Source organism: Rhincodon typus, chromosome 1 (assembly GCF_021869965.1).
Source record: "Rhincodon typus isolate 14 chromosome 1, sRhiTyp1.1, whole genome shotgun sequence".
In the NCBI taxonomy this organism is placed as follows: Eukaryota; Metazoa; Chordata; class Chondrichthyes; order Orectolobiformes; family Rhincodontidae; genus Rhincodon; species Rhincodon typus.
In genome coordinates this window covers 87,584,675-87,598,622 of record NC_063332.1, presented here as the reverse complement: position 1 = coordinate 87,598,622, position 13,948 = coordinate 87,584,675, and the positions used below count along the sequence as shown (strand labels likewise).

General features: G+C 40.7%; 1 protein-coding gene across 3 annotated transcripts in view; it reads right to left on the bottom strand.

Moving 5' to 3' along the window:
- The window catches only part of arap2 (ArfGAP with RhoGAP domain, ankyrin repeat and PH domain 2), a 216,028-nt gene that overhangs the window by 42,615 nt on the left and 159,465 nt on the right, over positions 1-13,948 (bottom strand). For all 3 annotated transcript variants that reach the window (XM_048599096.1, XM_048599090.1, XM_048599102.1), the window contains 2 exons: positions 13,639-13,813; positions 11,670-11,801 (listed from right to left, as the gene is read on the bottom strand). In XM_048599096.1, the coding sequence (XP_048455053.1) occupies positions 11,670-11,801; positions 13,639-13,813 (307 nt within the window). The remainder of the gene's footprint in view (positions 1-11,669; positions 11,802-13,638; positions 13,814-13,948) is intronic.

Below are 13,948 nucleotides of genomic sequence, written 5' to 3'. Positions count from 1 at the left end.
CCTCCGCTTGGTTTCCCCGATGTAGAGGAGGCCACAACGGGAACAGCAGATACAGTATACCACATTAGCAGATGTGCAGGTGAACATCTACTTGATGTGGAAAGTCTTCTTGGGGCCTGGGATGGGGGTGAGGGGTGAGGTGTGGGGGCAGTTGTAGCACTTCCTGCGGTTGCAGGGAAAAGTGCCGGGTGTGGTGGAGCTGGAGGGGAGTGTGGAGCTGACAAGGGAGTCACGGAGAGATTGGTCCCTCCGGAAAGCAGATAAGGGTGGGGAGGGAAAAATGTCTTTGGTGGTGGGGTCAGATTGCAGATGGCGGAAGTGTCGGAGGATGATGCGTTGGATCTGGAGGTTGGTGGGGTGGTAACGTGGGGATGTTATGCAAGATGATTTTGAATTTCTTCAGTAATGCTGGAGCCACATAGCAGCTTTGGTCCAAACATGGGCAAAGGAGTTGTATTCAGGAGGTGAAGTGAGAGTGACTACCCTTGGAATAAAAGCAGTATAGACTGAAAATGGCATGGAAGAGCCTGGCCAAATTGAAATCAATGAAAATCAGGGGGAGAACTCACCAGTGACTGGAATCATACCTAGCACAAGGGAAGGTGGTTATGGTTGATACAGTTAAATCACCTTAGTTTCAGGTCATTGTTGGAGGTGTTCTTCAGGGAAATGTTCTAGGTCCAACCATCTTCAGCAGTGACCGCCCTTGCAAAATAAATAAGTTCTCTAAAGATTGTACAATGTTCAGCACAATTCACAGCTAGTGAAACAGTGAATGTCCCCTTGCACCTGGATAAGATTCCGGTTTTGGCTGATAAGTGGCAGCAGACACGGAAGTACTGGACAAAAACCATCTCCAACATGTGATCATCCAACTACTTCCCCTTGATGTTGAAATTTGGAACAAAGCCCCCCACCCCCGCCACCTTCAAAATTCGTGGAGTCACCACTGACTGGATACACAACTGCACTAGCCATAAAAATACCGTGCCATCTACACAGGTATTCTACCGTGACTAAATCAACTCATGAATTCCTAAAACCTGTCCACCATTTGCAAAACTCGAGTCAGGACAGATGGAATGCCCTCCTCTTACGTGGATGAGAACAGCTCAAAAAACACTTAAATAATCACCTACTCTAACATTAGTGCACAATAGCAACAGTAAGTACCATCTGCAAGGTACTCACCAAAGCTTTTTTGATAGTAAACCCTGAACCACAACCTCTGCCACAAAGGACAAAGATAGTAGATGAAAGGGAAACCACCACCTTTATATCTCGTTCCTGATCTGGATCTACAACATCATTCACATCAACACTGGATTAAAATCTTGGAAATAATACGCTTCCATCCCCAACCCACTTCCCCAAACAGCACTGTGAGTACCTTCAATATACAGACTGCAACAGTTCAAAACGGCAGCTCACCACAAACTTCTCAAAAGCAAGTAACTATGGACATTAAATGCTGGGATTGCTAGCAACACCTACATACACCAAAAAAAAACCCAAGACAAAACATTCCCAGATTTTTATACATCCAATGGCTAAAAGTTGAAATTCATGTCCAAGCACACTTTGTTAGAACCATAGAATCCCTACAGGGCCTGTTTCCACACTTCGGCCCAACAAGTCCACACCAAACCTCAGTGCATCCCACCCAGACCCATCCCCCTATAACCCACCTAAGCTACACATCCCTGAACACTATGGGCAATCCACCTAACCTGCACATCTTTGGACTGTGGGAGGAAACTGGAGCACCCGGAGGAAACCCACGCAGACACGGGGAGAATATGCAAACTCCACACAGACAGACACCCAAGGCTAGAATTGAACCTGGGTCCCTGGAGCTGTGAGGCAGCAGTGCTAACCACTGTGCCACCGTGCCGCCCCTAAACAGTTAGTGACAGTTTGACCGTAGAATATGTGAGACAAGCACTAACAATACCTCTTCGCTTTCTTGAAATAAATTGGAAATAACAGGTGAGATAGAATGAATCTATGTTCTAAACTACACATTAGTTTAAACTAAATATTAAACTAAACTAAACATTACAATGTCATTCAATGTCATGGATTGAAAGGAAACAGTTGAATTTTTCTACAAAATTTAGAAGTGTCACACAAGGTTACGTCTTGTAAAATTACATTCCATATTGTCAGAAAGAAGATTATGGCCTCTAGATACAATGACAGTGGAAGCTAGTTTCATTGAAAGCAGCAGGATCTTTGTAAAACACCTATTAGAATGTTCTGGTAAATTGTGACAAAGATAAATGAATTCCCTTTAATTGCAGCACTGAGTGGCAGCAAAAACACTAGCACCTCCTGTAAAATCTCATGCAGTCAGCTACAGAAGGTATCGATGACAGTTTTATAGGGAACCTGTCAACTCTCTCAACAGCTAGAGCATTTCATAGTAAACCACACATGGAGACTGTTGTAGATATAACACAGCGTGGAGCTGGAGGAGCACAGCAGGCCAGGCAGCATCACAGGAGCAGGAAAGTTGATGTTTCGGGTTGGGACCCTTTTTCAGAAATGGACTATCTGGGTTTGAAAGTGTTAAGCACCATATACTATGATGATGCCATATGGAACTGTGGGCAAAACAGCGTAGAACTCAAAGGAGTGTGACCCAAGGTTTAAGATCTTTCTTAAAGTCTTCACGACAAATTGTCTGTCACATCAATGTAATCTGTAGCTGGTTGCTAACAAGCAATAAACTTTATCTTGTCAACTTCAAGAGGGAGGAGAGAGATTTTAAAAAGACATGAGGGGCAATTTTTTCTTTTTTTACACAGAGGGTGGTTCGTGCGTGGAATGAACTTCTTGAGAAAGTGGTGGATGCGGGTACAGTTACAACATTTAAAAGACGTTTGGATAAGTATACGAATAGGAAAGGTTTGGAGCGATATGGGCCAGGAGCAGGCAGATAGGACTAGTTTAGTTTGGGACTATGTTCGGCATGGACTGGTTGGACCAAAGGGTCTGTCCTCATGCCGTGTGACTCTATGACTCTTCTAGATATAGAAAGAAGTAGATCACCCCTACCACACTAGATGAAGCAGGCTCCTGTAGTTTCCTATATTTAAAGAGAGTGGTGGCACAACTTTCAGCCTGAGCAACAGCTCACATGTTATAGTGAGATGGCATGTCCATACAATAGAGTTCAGTCAGAAAGATGAATAAAAAGACTGGTCAAAAAGGCAGATTTTTAAGGACAGTCCTACATGAGAGAACAATAAACAGAGAGATCTGCAAAGTTTTACAGAAGACTTCCAAAGCTCAGTAACTAGACAACTGAAAGGATGGCCACCCATAAAATGTTCAAGAGATCAGAATTGGATTACAGCTAGTTTGGGAGGTTGTAAAAGGTTCTAGAGACAGGAAGAGCAAGATGAGGGAGATTTATGAAAATAAATATGGTAATGTTAAAAATCAAGGTATTGCTTAAGTAAAAGTCAATGTTGGTCATGGAGCATATACCCGGTTCTTCATGGGCTTGATGCAAGTTAGGGTAATAATATTTATAGAGTTTCTGATGATCACAAAGAGGATAGAATCTAAACAAAAAAGAGAGCTAGAAATGCTTCAGACTTATAAGGTCTAAAGGTAACAAAAGCAAAATGATTCAAGAGCAATTGAGCTGAAGCAGAGAAAAGTTGTATTACAAGCAGAGCTTAGTCAAAGGGCAAAACAAATTGAGCAGGAGCAGGCGCAGGTAAAAACATTTGATGCTCTTAACATTAAATAGAAACTTGCCCATGTGCAAGTTAAAAGAATATATTACTCTCTAATCCATAATCCACCCTACTGAGAGTTTGTATGGTAGTGAGAAATCAGCGACCAAACCCTTACACAGACACATGTGCTGTGTGCTTAAGGTAACTGTTGATAGATTTTGCTTCCAGTTAATATTACCAAATGTAAAGAACTCGTGACAAAACAGCATTTAGATTGAGCAAATCTCTTTGCCAATTGCTCAAAGTAAGCTGTTTCATAAGGGCAGGAGTGGTTATACCATCTAGATAAGTTATTGATGTATTTTGTCACTATAAGAGGGTCACCCATGCAGGTTGTAAAGTCTAAGCATCAGGTGCAGGCCACAGCTACAGCAACTGAAAGGCTTTCTCTTTGAGAACTTAAAAATATGTTTTCGCTTATCTTCATGTATTTTGACTATTAGGTCTTCACTTTCCAAGGAGCACTTTGCATATTTATTTTGTCTTTGTTGTTGCATGTTTTGTAGGGCCTGTTTCATGCCTGTGCTTCTAGAGACTGTGGTTTCAGTGGCTACCATCTAAATCTGTACCATGAAGATGACTTAGGGTATGCTTTTCTCTCTTTATTTTTCCTACAGAAGCAAATGTGGATATATGCAATGAAAGAGAGGCAGGTCACTTACACAAAAAGCAAACTGCTCTTGACGAAGTTGTTTTGGCTTCACACCAAGCGATGCTGCTAGGGCATGTCGGAAAAGATTTGTTCTTGCAATATCCCTTCATCAGGGACACAGTGACAAAGTTGTGCCATTTTCTTCAGCCTAACATTTCAGACATGATTCATGATAGGGACTGCTCTGCCTTTGGCTGTGAAGTTGACAGACAGCCTTGAACTCCTATGCCATTGGATCATTCCGAACATCTTCAAGAGATACTTACATCAAAACAGATCTGCAGCTTACCAATGCAGGTAAGAAAATAAGTTGTTAAGAAGGGCCACTATTCCAGGATATTCCTTGTGCAAAAGCAACAGAAGTAGCATGAAGGATATGGCACTTTTTTTAAAAACGGTGGTTTCTCTGCTCCCTCTCCTGGAGTAGGAAGCATCATTGATGGTAGGTATTACATTATTCAGATCCCGATGCTACAACCTTTATGAACAGCATAATCTATCATTACATTAAACTGATGAAATGGACAACATCATAAATGTGAATACTACATTGGTGAATTACTTCATTTCTGGCACTTCCAGCCTTACTTGAAAGAGGAATGGGACTGGGAAAATGGCTCTTAGATGACAAAGGATATTTTATAAAATTTGAGACAGCTATAAACACAAGAAGATAAAACAGGGATATCATGAGATAAACATGTTGGTTTGTAGAATGTGTCATCATTACGTTGCGAAAGAAGTTCGAATATTTCAATAAATCTAATAACAGGGCATTAGGGCACCAATCTTAAAGTAAATTGTATTCAATGAAAGACTTCTTGCAAAAGGAAAAGGTCTTGCTTTCCTGAAAATGATTCAACATCAATGAAAAAACATGCAGGTAATGACAAACAGTGGAATAGCAATAATATGTTCCAAGTGCAGATTCTAATCGTATCCTGGAGAACAAACCAATTCTTCTTGAAATTCATTTGTTGCCATGGAAGCAATTTGAAGAGATTAGATATGAGTCTACACTTTTAAAATACTCAAGAATAATAGAAGGAAATGTCATTTTCACAAAACATGGACTCAAAGAAATCTGAAGAAGATCCACAACAAAAACTATCCAGCTTTCATATCATTACATCCCCTCATCAGTGAATATGACGACAACAATTTACAAATCTTATCTGACTTGAAGTGACAAGCAATAAAAGGATTAGATCAATAACTGAATTAAATGATGTCTTTTCTGTCAGTTGTTTTCCAGTAATTTATTCTTCTTCCTGAAAGGTATTAATTTTTTTTTGTGGGGGGGTGGTGGGGTTAATGGGAGACATTGGAAGGAGAAAAAGTTGTTCAGGTCTGGCTCTCCTTGCACTGCCCCGTACATATAGTGATTAATTTTCCAAATATGAAAGCAGGACAATAATGATCTCATCGGAAGTCCACTTAGGATCACTTTTAACAGAGATCCCTGGATAATGATGAGGACCCTAAAACTGGTTGGTCATCTTCACCCTAACACATGAACATTGAAGCAAAACTGTATTTCTGTGACTGCAACCCAAAACATAAACCAATTTGGCTTATACCAGAGACAACAGCTGAAACATATCACACAGCTACTCACAGCACAAACTCACAAATATTCACACAAACGGGGAAAGAAAATAGGTTGAGGCAGGGATTATAGTAATGATGGAGACCCTGTCAGTCATTGTGAAAATAGTAAAGCAGGCTAAAAATCAGAAGTCCTGCCCCGAGCATGAACTTAAGCCTACCAGTTTCATAGGGACAATAATGGGGGAAGATGGTATTTTGTTTATGTTTTGTAGAGGCAGCTGCTCATGTAGGTCTGCAGCCTTCTCCACTTAAATGTGATTTTTGTGATCCTCATGTGAGAAATGCCAAGTGCATGGATTTGACCAGGTAGGAACAGGTCTAAATATTGTGGGTTTCTTTGGATAGCAGGGTACCATTTACAGTTGTAAGGTGCCTTTAGCCAAGGAGTGGTCAGGGATTGTTTGGGATGGTTAAAAGTAGTTATCGATATGCATAAATGTGGATAGACTCATTGAAACTGTGAAGCTCGCTGAGACTGTCAAAAGAGTGAAGAGTAACTGTCAAAAGTAGTTGTCAAGGCGTTTAAAATTCTTGCTGTATAAATCTTTGAGAAACTGCATCCAGAGTGTTAAACAAATCGTTGTTTGCTACTTCATGTTTCTGTTGACAGAAGCTTCCATTACTAGTTCGGAGTTGGAAGACCAATTTCACAATCTTCCATTATTATAATAGGGTACCTATGATTTCATTGTTTGACAGCTTCATGTGAATATCGACCCTTGAAGTGGTACTGTGAATTTCAATGTTTTTTATAAGGATTACATGCTTGAATGAAACATTTGTTGTCATAAAGGATTACGTAACTGAAAGAATGTAAATATATTGCAAGGGTTTTTATCAGTGAGACTGCCTTCACAGAATTAAAGAATTGTTATTAGGTAGAAGGACATTCAGCCCATCATATCAGCAGCACATCTCCAAATGAGTATTCCAAATGACTACTGCTATTCTCCTGCTTTCACTTGGCAACCCTACATACTGTTACTTGAAAAGGAATCATTTAATTCGCCTTGAATGCCTCTATGTAACCTACCTCAATCAGACTCTCTGCCAGTGTATTCCAGATCCTAATCCCTTGTTTTGTGGAAGAAAACTTGTTGATCACATTATTTTTGCTTCTTTTACTAATCATTTTAAAACTACACCCACTCATTTGCAACCTGTTCACAAGTGAGAAAGGCTAATTTCTCTGTCCAGACCCTCAGAACTTTGAATTGTTCAATCTGACATCCTCTCACCCTTCTCTTCTCCAAAAACAATCCCAGTTTCTCCAATACATCTCCATAACTGAAATTCTTCATTTCTGTAATCAATCTCATAAATCTCTTCTGTGCTCTCTGTAATGCGTTCATATCCTTTCTAAAGTTTGGTGCCCAGAAATGGATCCAATACTCCAGTTGAGCTGAACTAGTGATTTGATGTGGAGGTGCCAGTGTTGGACTGGGGTGGATAAAAGCAAAAATCACATGACACCAGGTTATAGTCCAACAGGTTTATTTGAAATCACAAACTTTCGGAACGCAGCCCCTTCGTCAGGTTCAGCGAGAGGAGAGCACACAGACACAGAGTTTAGAGGCAGAGAGATCAAAGGATCATACAACTGGTGTGAGAGTGGAGAGAATGGCTGACTGACTGCCTCCTGTTAAATCTTTAATCATTCATACATTCCTGCATTCTAGAAATTGCAGAAGCAGGATATGGAGAACTCTGTTAGTTTTGATTGATTATGATGCAAATTCCTGTTTCAAGTCACTACCCTGAGATAATTAAAGATTTCATCAGCGTCTGCCTAAATTTTTAAACTTCAAATGGGCAGAGTGATAAGAATACATAATCGGTGACATCTCAGGTCAGACATTGAACTATAGGTGTGAGGCCTTGTCCAGAGTCTGTCTCAGAGTTTTAACCTGCAATCAGGCTGGTTTTGTTCAAAAGTAGGAGTTTATAAAATGCCACACTGACTGATTATTACTACCAGTTGTGTGTTTCTTGAACAAAATAGAATGTATCTGCAAATGAACTAACATCTTGGATGAAATGATTCACCCTTCGGTGGGTGTCTGTGTGCGTGTGCGTGTGTGTGTAGTATATGCGTGTGAGTGAGTGTTTGTGTAAGAGTATACGTATATGTGTGCGAGTGTGTGCAAGCGTGCATGTGCAAGAAAGTACAATAAGTAATCCACAACTGTACAGACTAATTAGAGAGATCATCAATATTTATCAAGGTGATGCTGTCAAAACAGGACTGTAAGGAACATTTTACAGACACAGAGCAGTGTGCTGGAGTCATCTGCAGTGTGACATGAACCCAAGATCATGGTTGAGGCTGTCTTCATGGGTACGGAACTTTTTTTTTCCATTCATTCACAGGATGAGGGTGTTGCTGGCTAGGCAGGATTTATTGCCCATCCCGAATTGCCCAGAGGGCAGTTAAGAATCAAACACATTGCAGTGGGTCTGGAGTCATATGTAGGCCAGACCAAGTAAGAATGGCAGTTTCCTTCCCTAAAGGACATTAGTGAACCAGATGGGCTTTTCCTGACAATTGACAATGGATTCACAATCACTGTTAGATTCTTAACTCCAAATATTTATTGAATTCAAATTCCACCATCAGCCATTGCGGGATTCGAACCCGGGTCCCCAGAACATTATCTGGGTCTTTTAATTAACAGCCCAGCGATAATACCGTTAGACCATTGCCTCCCCCCTGGCTATCAGTTGGCTATCAGCTTCTGCTCGGTGATTCTGCGTTGTTGTGCATCTCGAAGGCCACCTTGGAGGATGCTTACCTGAAAATCAGAGGCTGAATGACCTTGACAGCTGAAGTGTTCCCCCACTGGGAGGGAACATTCCGGTCTGGCGATTGTTGTGTGGTGTACATTCATCTGTTGTCGTAGTGTCTGCATGGTCTCGCCAATATACCATGCCTTGGGGCATCCTTGCCTGCAGCGTATGAAATAGACAACATCGGTCGAGTCACTTAAGTATCCGCTGCATTTGTGGTGCATGGTTGCCTCACATGTGATGGTAGTATACATTTTGAAGATCTGACATGTCTAGCAGAGGTTGCCATGGCAGGGTTGTGTGGTGTTGTGGTCAATGTTGTCCTGAAGGCTGGGTAGTTTGCTACGAAGAATGGTCTGTTTAAGGTTAGGCAGTTGCTTGAAGGCGAGAAGTGGAGGTGTAGGGAAGATCTTGGCAAGATGCTCAACGTCATTGATGACATGTTGAATGCTGTGAAGAACATGGCGTAGTTTCTCCATTCTGGGGAAGTACTGGACGACAAAGGGTACTGTAATCGGTCATATCCAGTGTCTATCTTCTGAGGAGGTTGCTGAAGTTTTTCACTGTGGCACGTTGGAACTGGCTATCGATGAGTTCAGCATCATAGTCCATTCTTAGGAGGGTGTCCTTCAAAACCTTCAGGTGTCTGTCGTGTTCCTGCTTATCTGAGCAGATCCTGTGTATGGTAGGGTTTGTCCGTAGGGGATAACTTTTTTAGTATGTTTAGAGTGGAAACTAGATAAGTGCTGCATTGTGAGGTTATCTGTAGTCTTGAGGTGGAGTGAGGTACTGAGGTGTCCGTCCTTGATGGAGATGTGTGTGCCCAAGAATGAGACTGATTCTGAAGAGCAGACCATGGTAAGTCTGATGGTGGGATGAAACTTGCTGATATCACTATGTACAGAGATAGTAGGAACTGGAGTGTAGTGCTGGAGAATGTGAGATAACAAGGTGTAGAGCTGGATGAACACAGCAGGCCAAGCAGCATCATAGGAGCAGGAAAGCTGACATTTCTGGTTGGACCCTTCTTCAGATATCGCTATGTAGTTGTTTCAGTGATTCCTTGTCATGACTCCAAAGGAAGAATATGTCATAAATGTATCTAGTGTATAATGTTGGTTGGAGGTCCTGCGCAGCAAAGAAGTCTTGTTCGAACTTGTGAATGAAAATGTTGGCATGTTGGGTGCAAATTTGGTCCTCATGGCTGTTCCGTGTGTGTGGATGAAGAACTGGTTGTTGAAGGTGAAGACTTTGTGTGCCTATTGATAAAGGCTTGGATAATTTATGTTTACTAACTGCTTTCTCAATCTGTCCTGCAATTATTAATGATTGATGCGAATAAAATCCAAGGTCCGTCTGCACCTGCACTCCCCTGTAACCTAAAATGAAAGAATTTTACAGAACAGAAGGAGGCCACTGCCTCATCGTGACTGTTGCACCTCAGAAAAGAGCTAACCAAATCGTCCCATTCTCCGTCCGTATCTCCGTAGAACATTAAATTTATCACTTTCAGATATATATCCAGCTCTCTTTTCAAACCTCACATTGACCATTACCCTCTTTCCTACCACTCAGTCATTTTTTAAGAATCCTTTTTTGTTAAAAACAATATCTGCAATTGATATTTGTACATTGGATTATATTTGTCACGGGCTGGCACTATATCAGCATATATGCTACAAAGGGCCATAGGTGTGTGTTAAGGGCATAGATTGAAATGGGTAGAATGAGGGGTGCTGCCTGGCTCATGTTGGGATGGAAGGTATGGTTGGTTATAAATGTGGGTAGGGACAGGAGGTTACATGGACTGAAATGGACGGGCATAAACAGCATGTGAAGGTGAGGTGAGCTGGTGTGGGAACTGCAGGGAAGCTTTATATTTTATTTTACTTCTAAAACTTCAATATACTGCTGGAATACTGAGGCAGGTCTTAACCACAATCCAGCACTGTACCCAGTGGGAGCTTCTGCTCTCAGAATCACAGAAGTGTTATGGCACAGAAGGAGGCCATTCAGCCCATTGTACCTATACCTCATGTTCCTTTGGACTCCCTGACTCCGAGAGAACCCAGTCACTCCAGAATTAAAATTCCCAATTCAGGGGCTCCTTGTGCTTGATTGGGTTGACAGAGGCAAGATCTGTCCCAACAATGCGCTCCTTATGCCCAGGTGAAAAGCCAGGCTGAAAAGTTCACTTTTCACTGTGTTAAAGATCAAAAGGTGGTGGGTATTAAACATTTCATTGATTACCTTGATTTGCATTTAAACTACGTGATTTTGCAATTTCCACAGTTCATCAGAAAGAGCCTCCATGTCCTTTGCACATTGCTTTAGGGAATGTCAATTTCTATACATTCCAATCAGCCATTTCAGGATAGAACAAACTACAGCATGGCTTGCATTCTATAAAACTAGTGAGTCCAAATGTACTCATCTTTGCTCAACTGATCAACATCTGTTGGCTCACTGTACAAATACAGAGGGAAAATGGGATCAGGAAGAACCGTATACCAATGATGTCTGCAAAAGCAGGAGGAGCAAACAGGAAGAGGGGAGATTCAGCAACAGAATATTTCCGTTTTATTTCACCGCAACCTGAATCTGAGTACAATGATTCAGGGATAGTGCCAGAGGGCAAAATTTCATTTTGACACCATTGAATCATAATATTAACATTTCAATCACAAACTGCATTTGTTTAAATATTATCCAAATTACAGCACTAGCAGAAATCATTTGACTGCTCAAACCAATGTTGGTGTTAGCTTCCTGATGTTCAGTCATGTTGGCTTACATTGTCCCAGTATGAAGCAATTGAGCTACTTGCTGAAATACAGATATCTTTACATAAACAAAATGTAACCTACCTTCTTTCAATCTTTTCTCAGTTATGGTTTTTGTAGTGTTCATTGCCTTGTAGAGGAAACCACACAAAAAGCTGGACTGTGAGTTATTAGAAAGGATGCCAGCTTTAGACAGTGCATCAATCTTCGGAAGTACTACGGATAAACAACAAATAAACAATGTTCACAACGGACTCAAATAAGGACTACGCTCTCATAAAGTGTGCTTCCAAATGTAATGCATTTTTAACCTTTATTAAACCTTTGTGACATATAAAGCAGGGGCACGTCATTATTGGTCCTGTACTCAGCAACAGTATCAAAGTTACAACTTGTAATAACCCACAGCTAGTATTCGTAACGGTGTTAAATTCAAACTTTTTACCCATTTCTAAGTTTGAACAAGTTATGTGCAAATGTTTCTATCCTGATGATAGAACTTTGCTTTGGGTTATCAAAGCTCCCTGCCTCCACAGGGATTACTTTTACAGAAGAAAACTGTGGTTGGCACAGGCTGAGTCTTCTCACCCCAATCTTAGTGAGCCTTCTCTTAACAAGCACCGAAGTGTCGCATAGGAGCATAATTTGACAGGGTGAGTTTTCTAAGTATAAACACGATGGTGTGCATTAAGTAGCTCGAAAACAGTGAGTGATTATTGTTAACCACCACAGCTGTATTATTTTCATAGATTATTGGCTATTATTATCACATATTGCAAAAGATGAAAAGATGTTTGAAGCAACCCAGCAACATGTCAATTTTTTTTGTAAAAGTTTTGTACAAGGGAATGCCACTTTGTCCTCAGTGCATTACACATTTATTAATAGAAACAATCAATTCTCCAGCAAACAGAGTGTAAGTCTGAAAAACAGCCCAATTGACAGCCTGAAGACCTGCTACACAAGGTCATTGCCAATGTTAGATTGAGTCAGCAGAGAGATAGTAGAAGTCTCCCAATTGCAATGGAGTTGAGGACATAAGGTGAGGGCGCAAGAAAGCAAAAGATGGTTGCGGTAGAAACAGAAACCAATGGAGAATTGCAGTGAGTTTATTTAAGTTTGAAGGAGCCCCCTGCTCCTGGAAACATGGTCTAAAGAACAGTCACAATGGACTCAAAACGCTAATTCAGTTTCTCTCTCCACAAATGCTTCTAGACTTGAGTTACTCCATTTTTTTTCTGTTTTACTTTCAGAGTTCCAGTTTTTGTAGCATTTTGGATTTTATGGAAAGGTACTTGCTTCATGATTTTGTTTTAAGCTGCTGAGTTTTCCAGGCACAGACAACCCAAGTACATGCTGTTAAAAATAGAATAACAATCAAAATTAATGAGACAAACCGGTTTCCCATGAGTCAGTTTGGCTGACCATCATTGTCATTGTCCTGCCTCCATTTGAACTAGAAGTGGGCAGATTCAAGATTTATTGGTTTCTGTTTCTGACATATTTGTTTTGCGCCTCTGACTAGCTGTGACCCACTCACTTTCGGGAGTCAAAATTCAACCCTTAGTTTCTTGGTAGGTCGATAAATCACTACCTTTCTCTTTCAAAAGATGAAGACTTCCAACTTAGGCAAATTTTATATCATCTGTTAGAAGAAATATCAGGCTTCATCTACCTACATCTTAGAAATATTTAAATGTGTTTAATTAATTCATTAAGAATTGTAGACCTGACCAAATACAGGCAGTCTCCAGGTTGCTAATGGGTTTCATTCAGCAGTCCATTTGCATGGTGATTTGAATGCAAGTCAGAACAGAAAGCAGGATAACGTAAAGCAACCATTCATAAATAGAGAAAATGACTGTATGTCGGATCTTTAACATTTTAACCTTGTACAGGATTGTGTTCGTAAATAACTGCATTTGGAAATCGGATGTTTGTAAATCAGGGACCCCTGAATTCACAAAATCAACTTCACAGCTAGCACGAAAAAATATATGTTCACTCTCAAAGTACAGACCATTCTGGTTGCAGGCCACAAACAAAGTTTTACCTGAGAGTTTATTATGGAACAGAAACTCCATTTGTAATCGTTGGCCAGCTTTCTGTGCCAACAGGTAAGGGGTACAATAAGTAGGTTCTCCTGTTGCACACATGACATCTGCCCCACTGAAAACAAGTGTCATAGTCTCCAAGATATCCTGTGTCACAACAGCTTGACATAAAGCCTGGATGTGTAAATACAAAGATGGAAACATGATAGCAAAGAGTGGAATGGCATAAATACAAGATTAAGTTAAAAATTACAGGTAGTTCATCTTGATATGTGAATATGCATTATCCTTCAATCAGAGCTTTGAGCA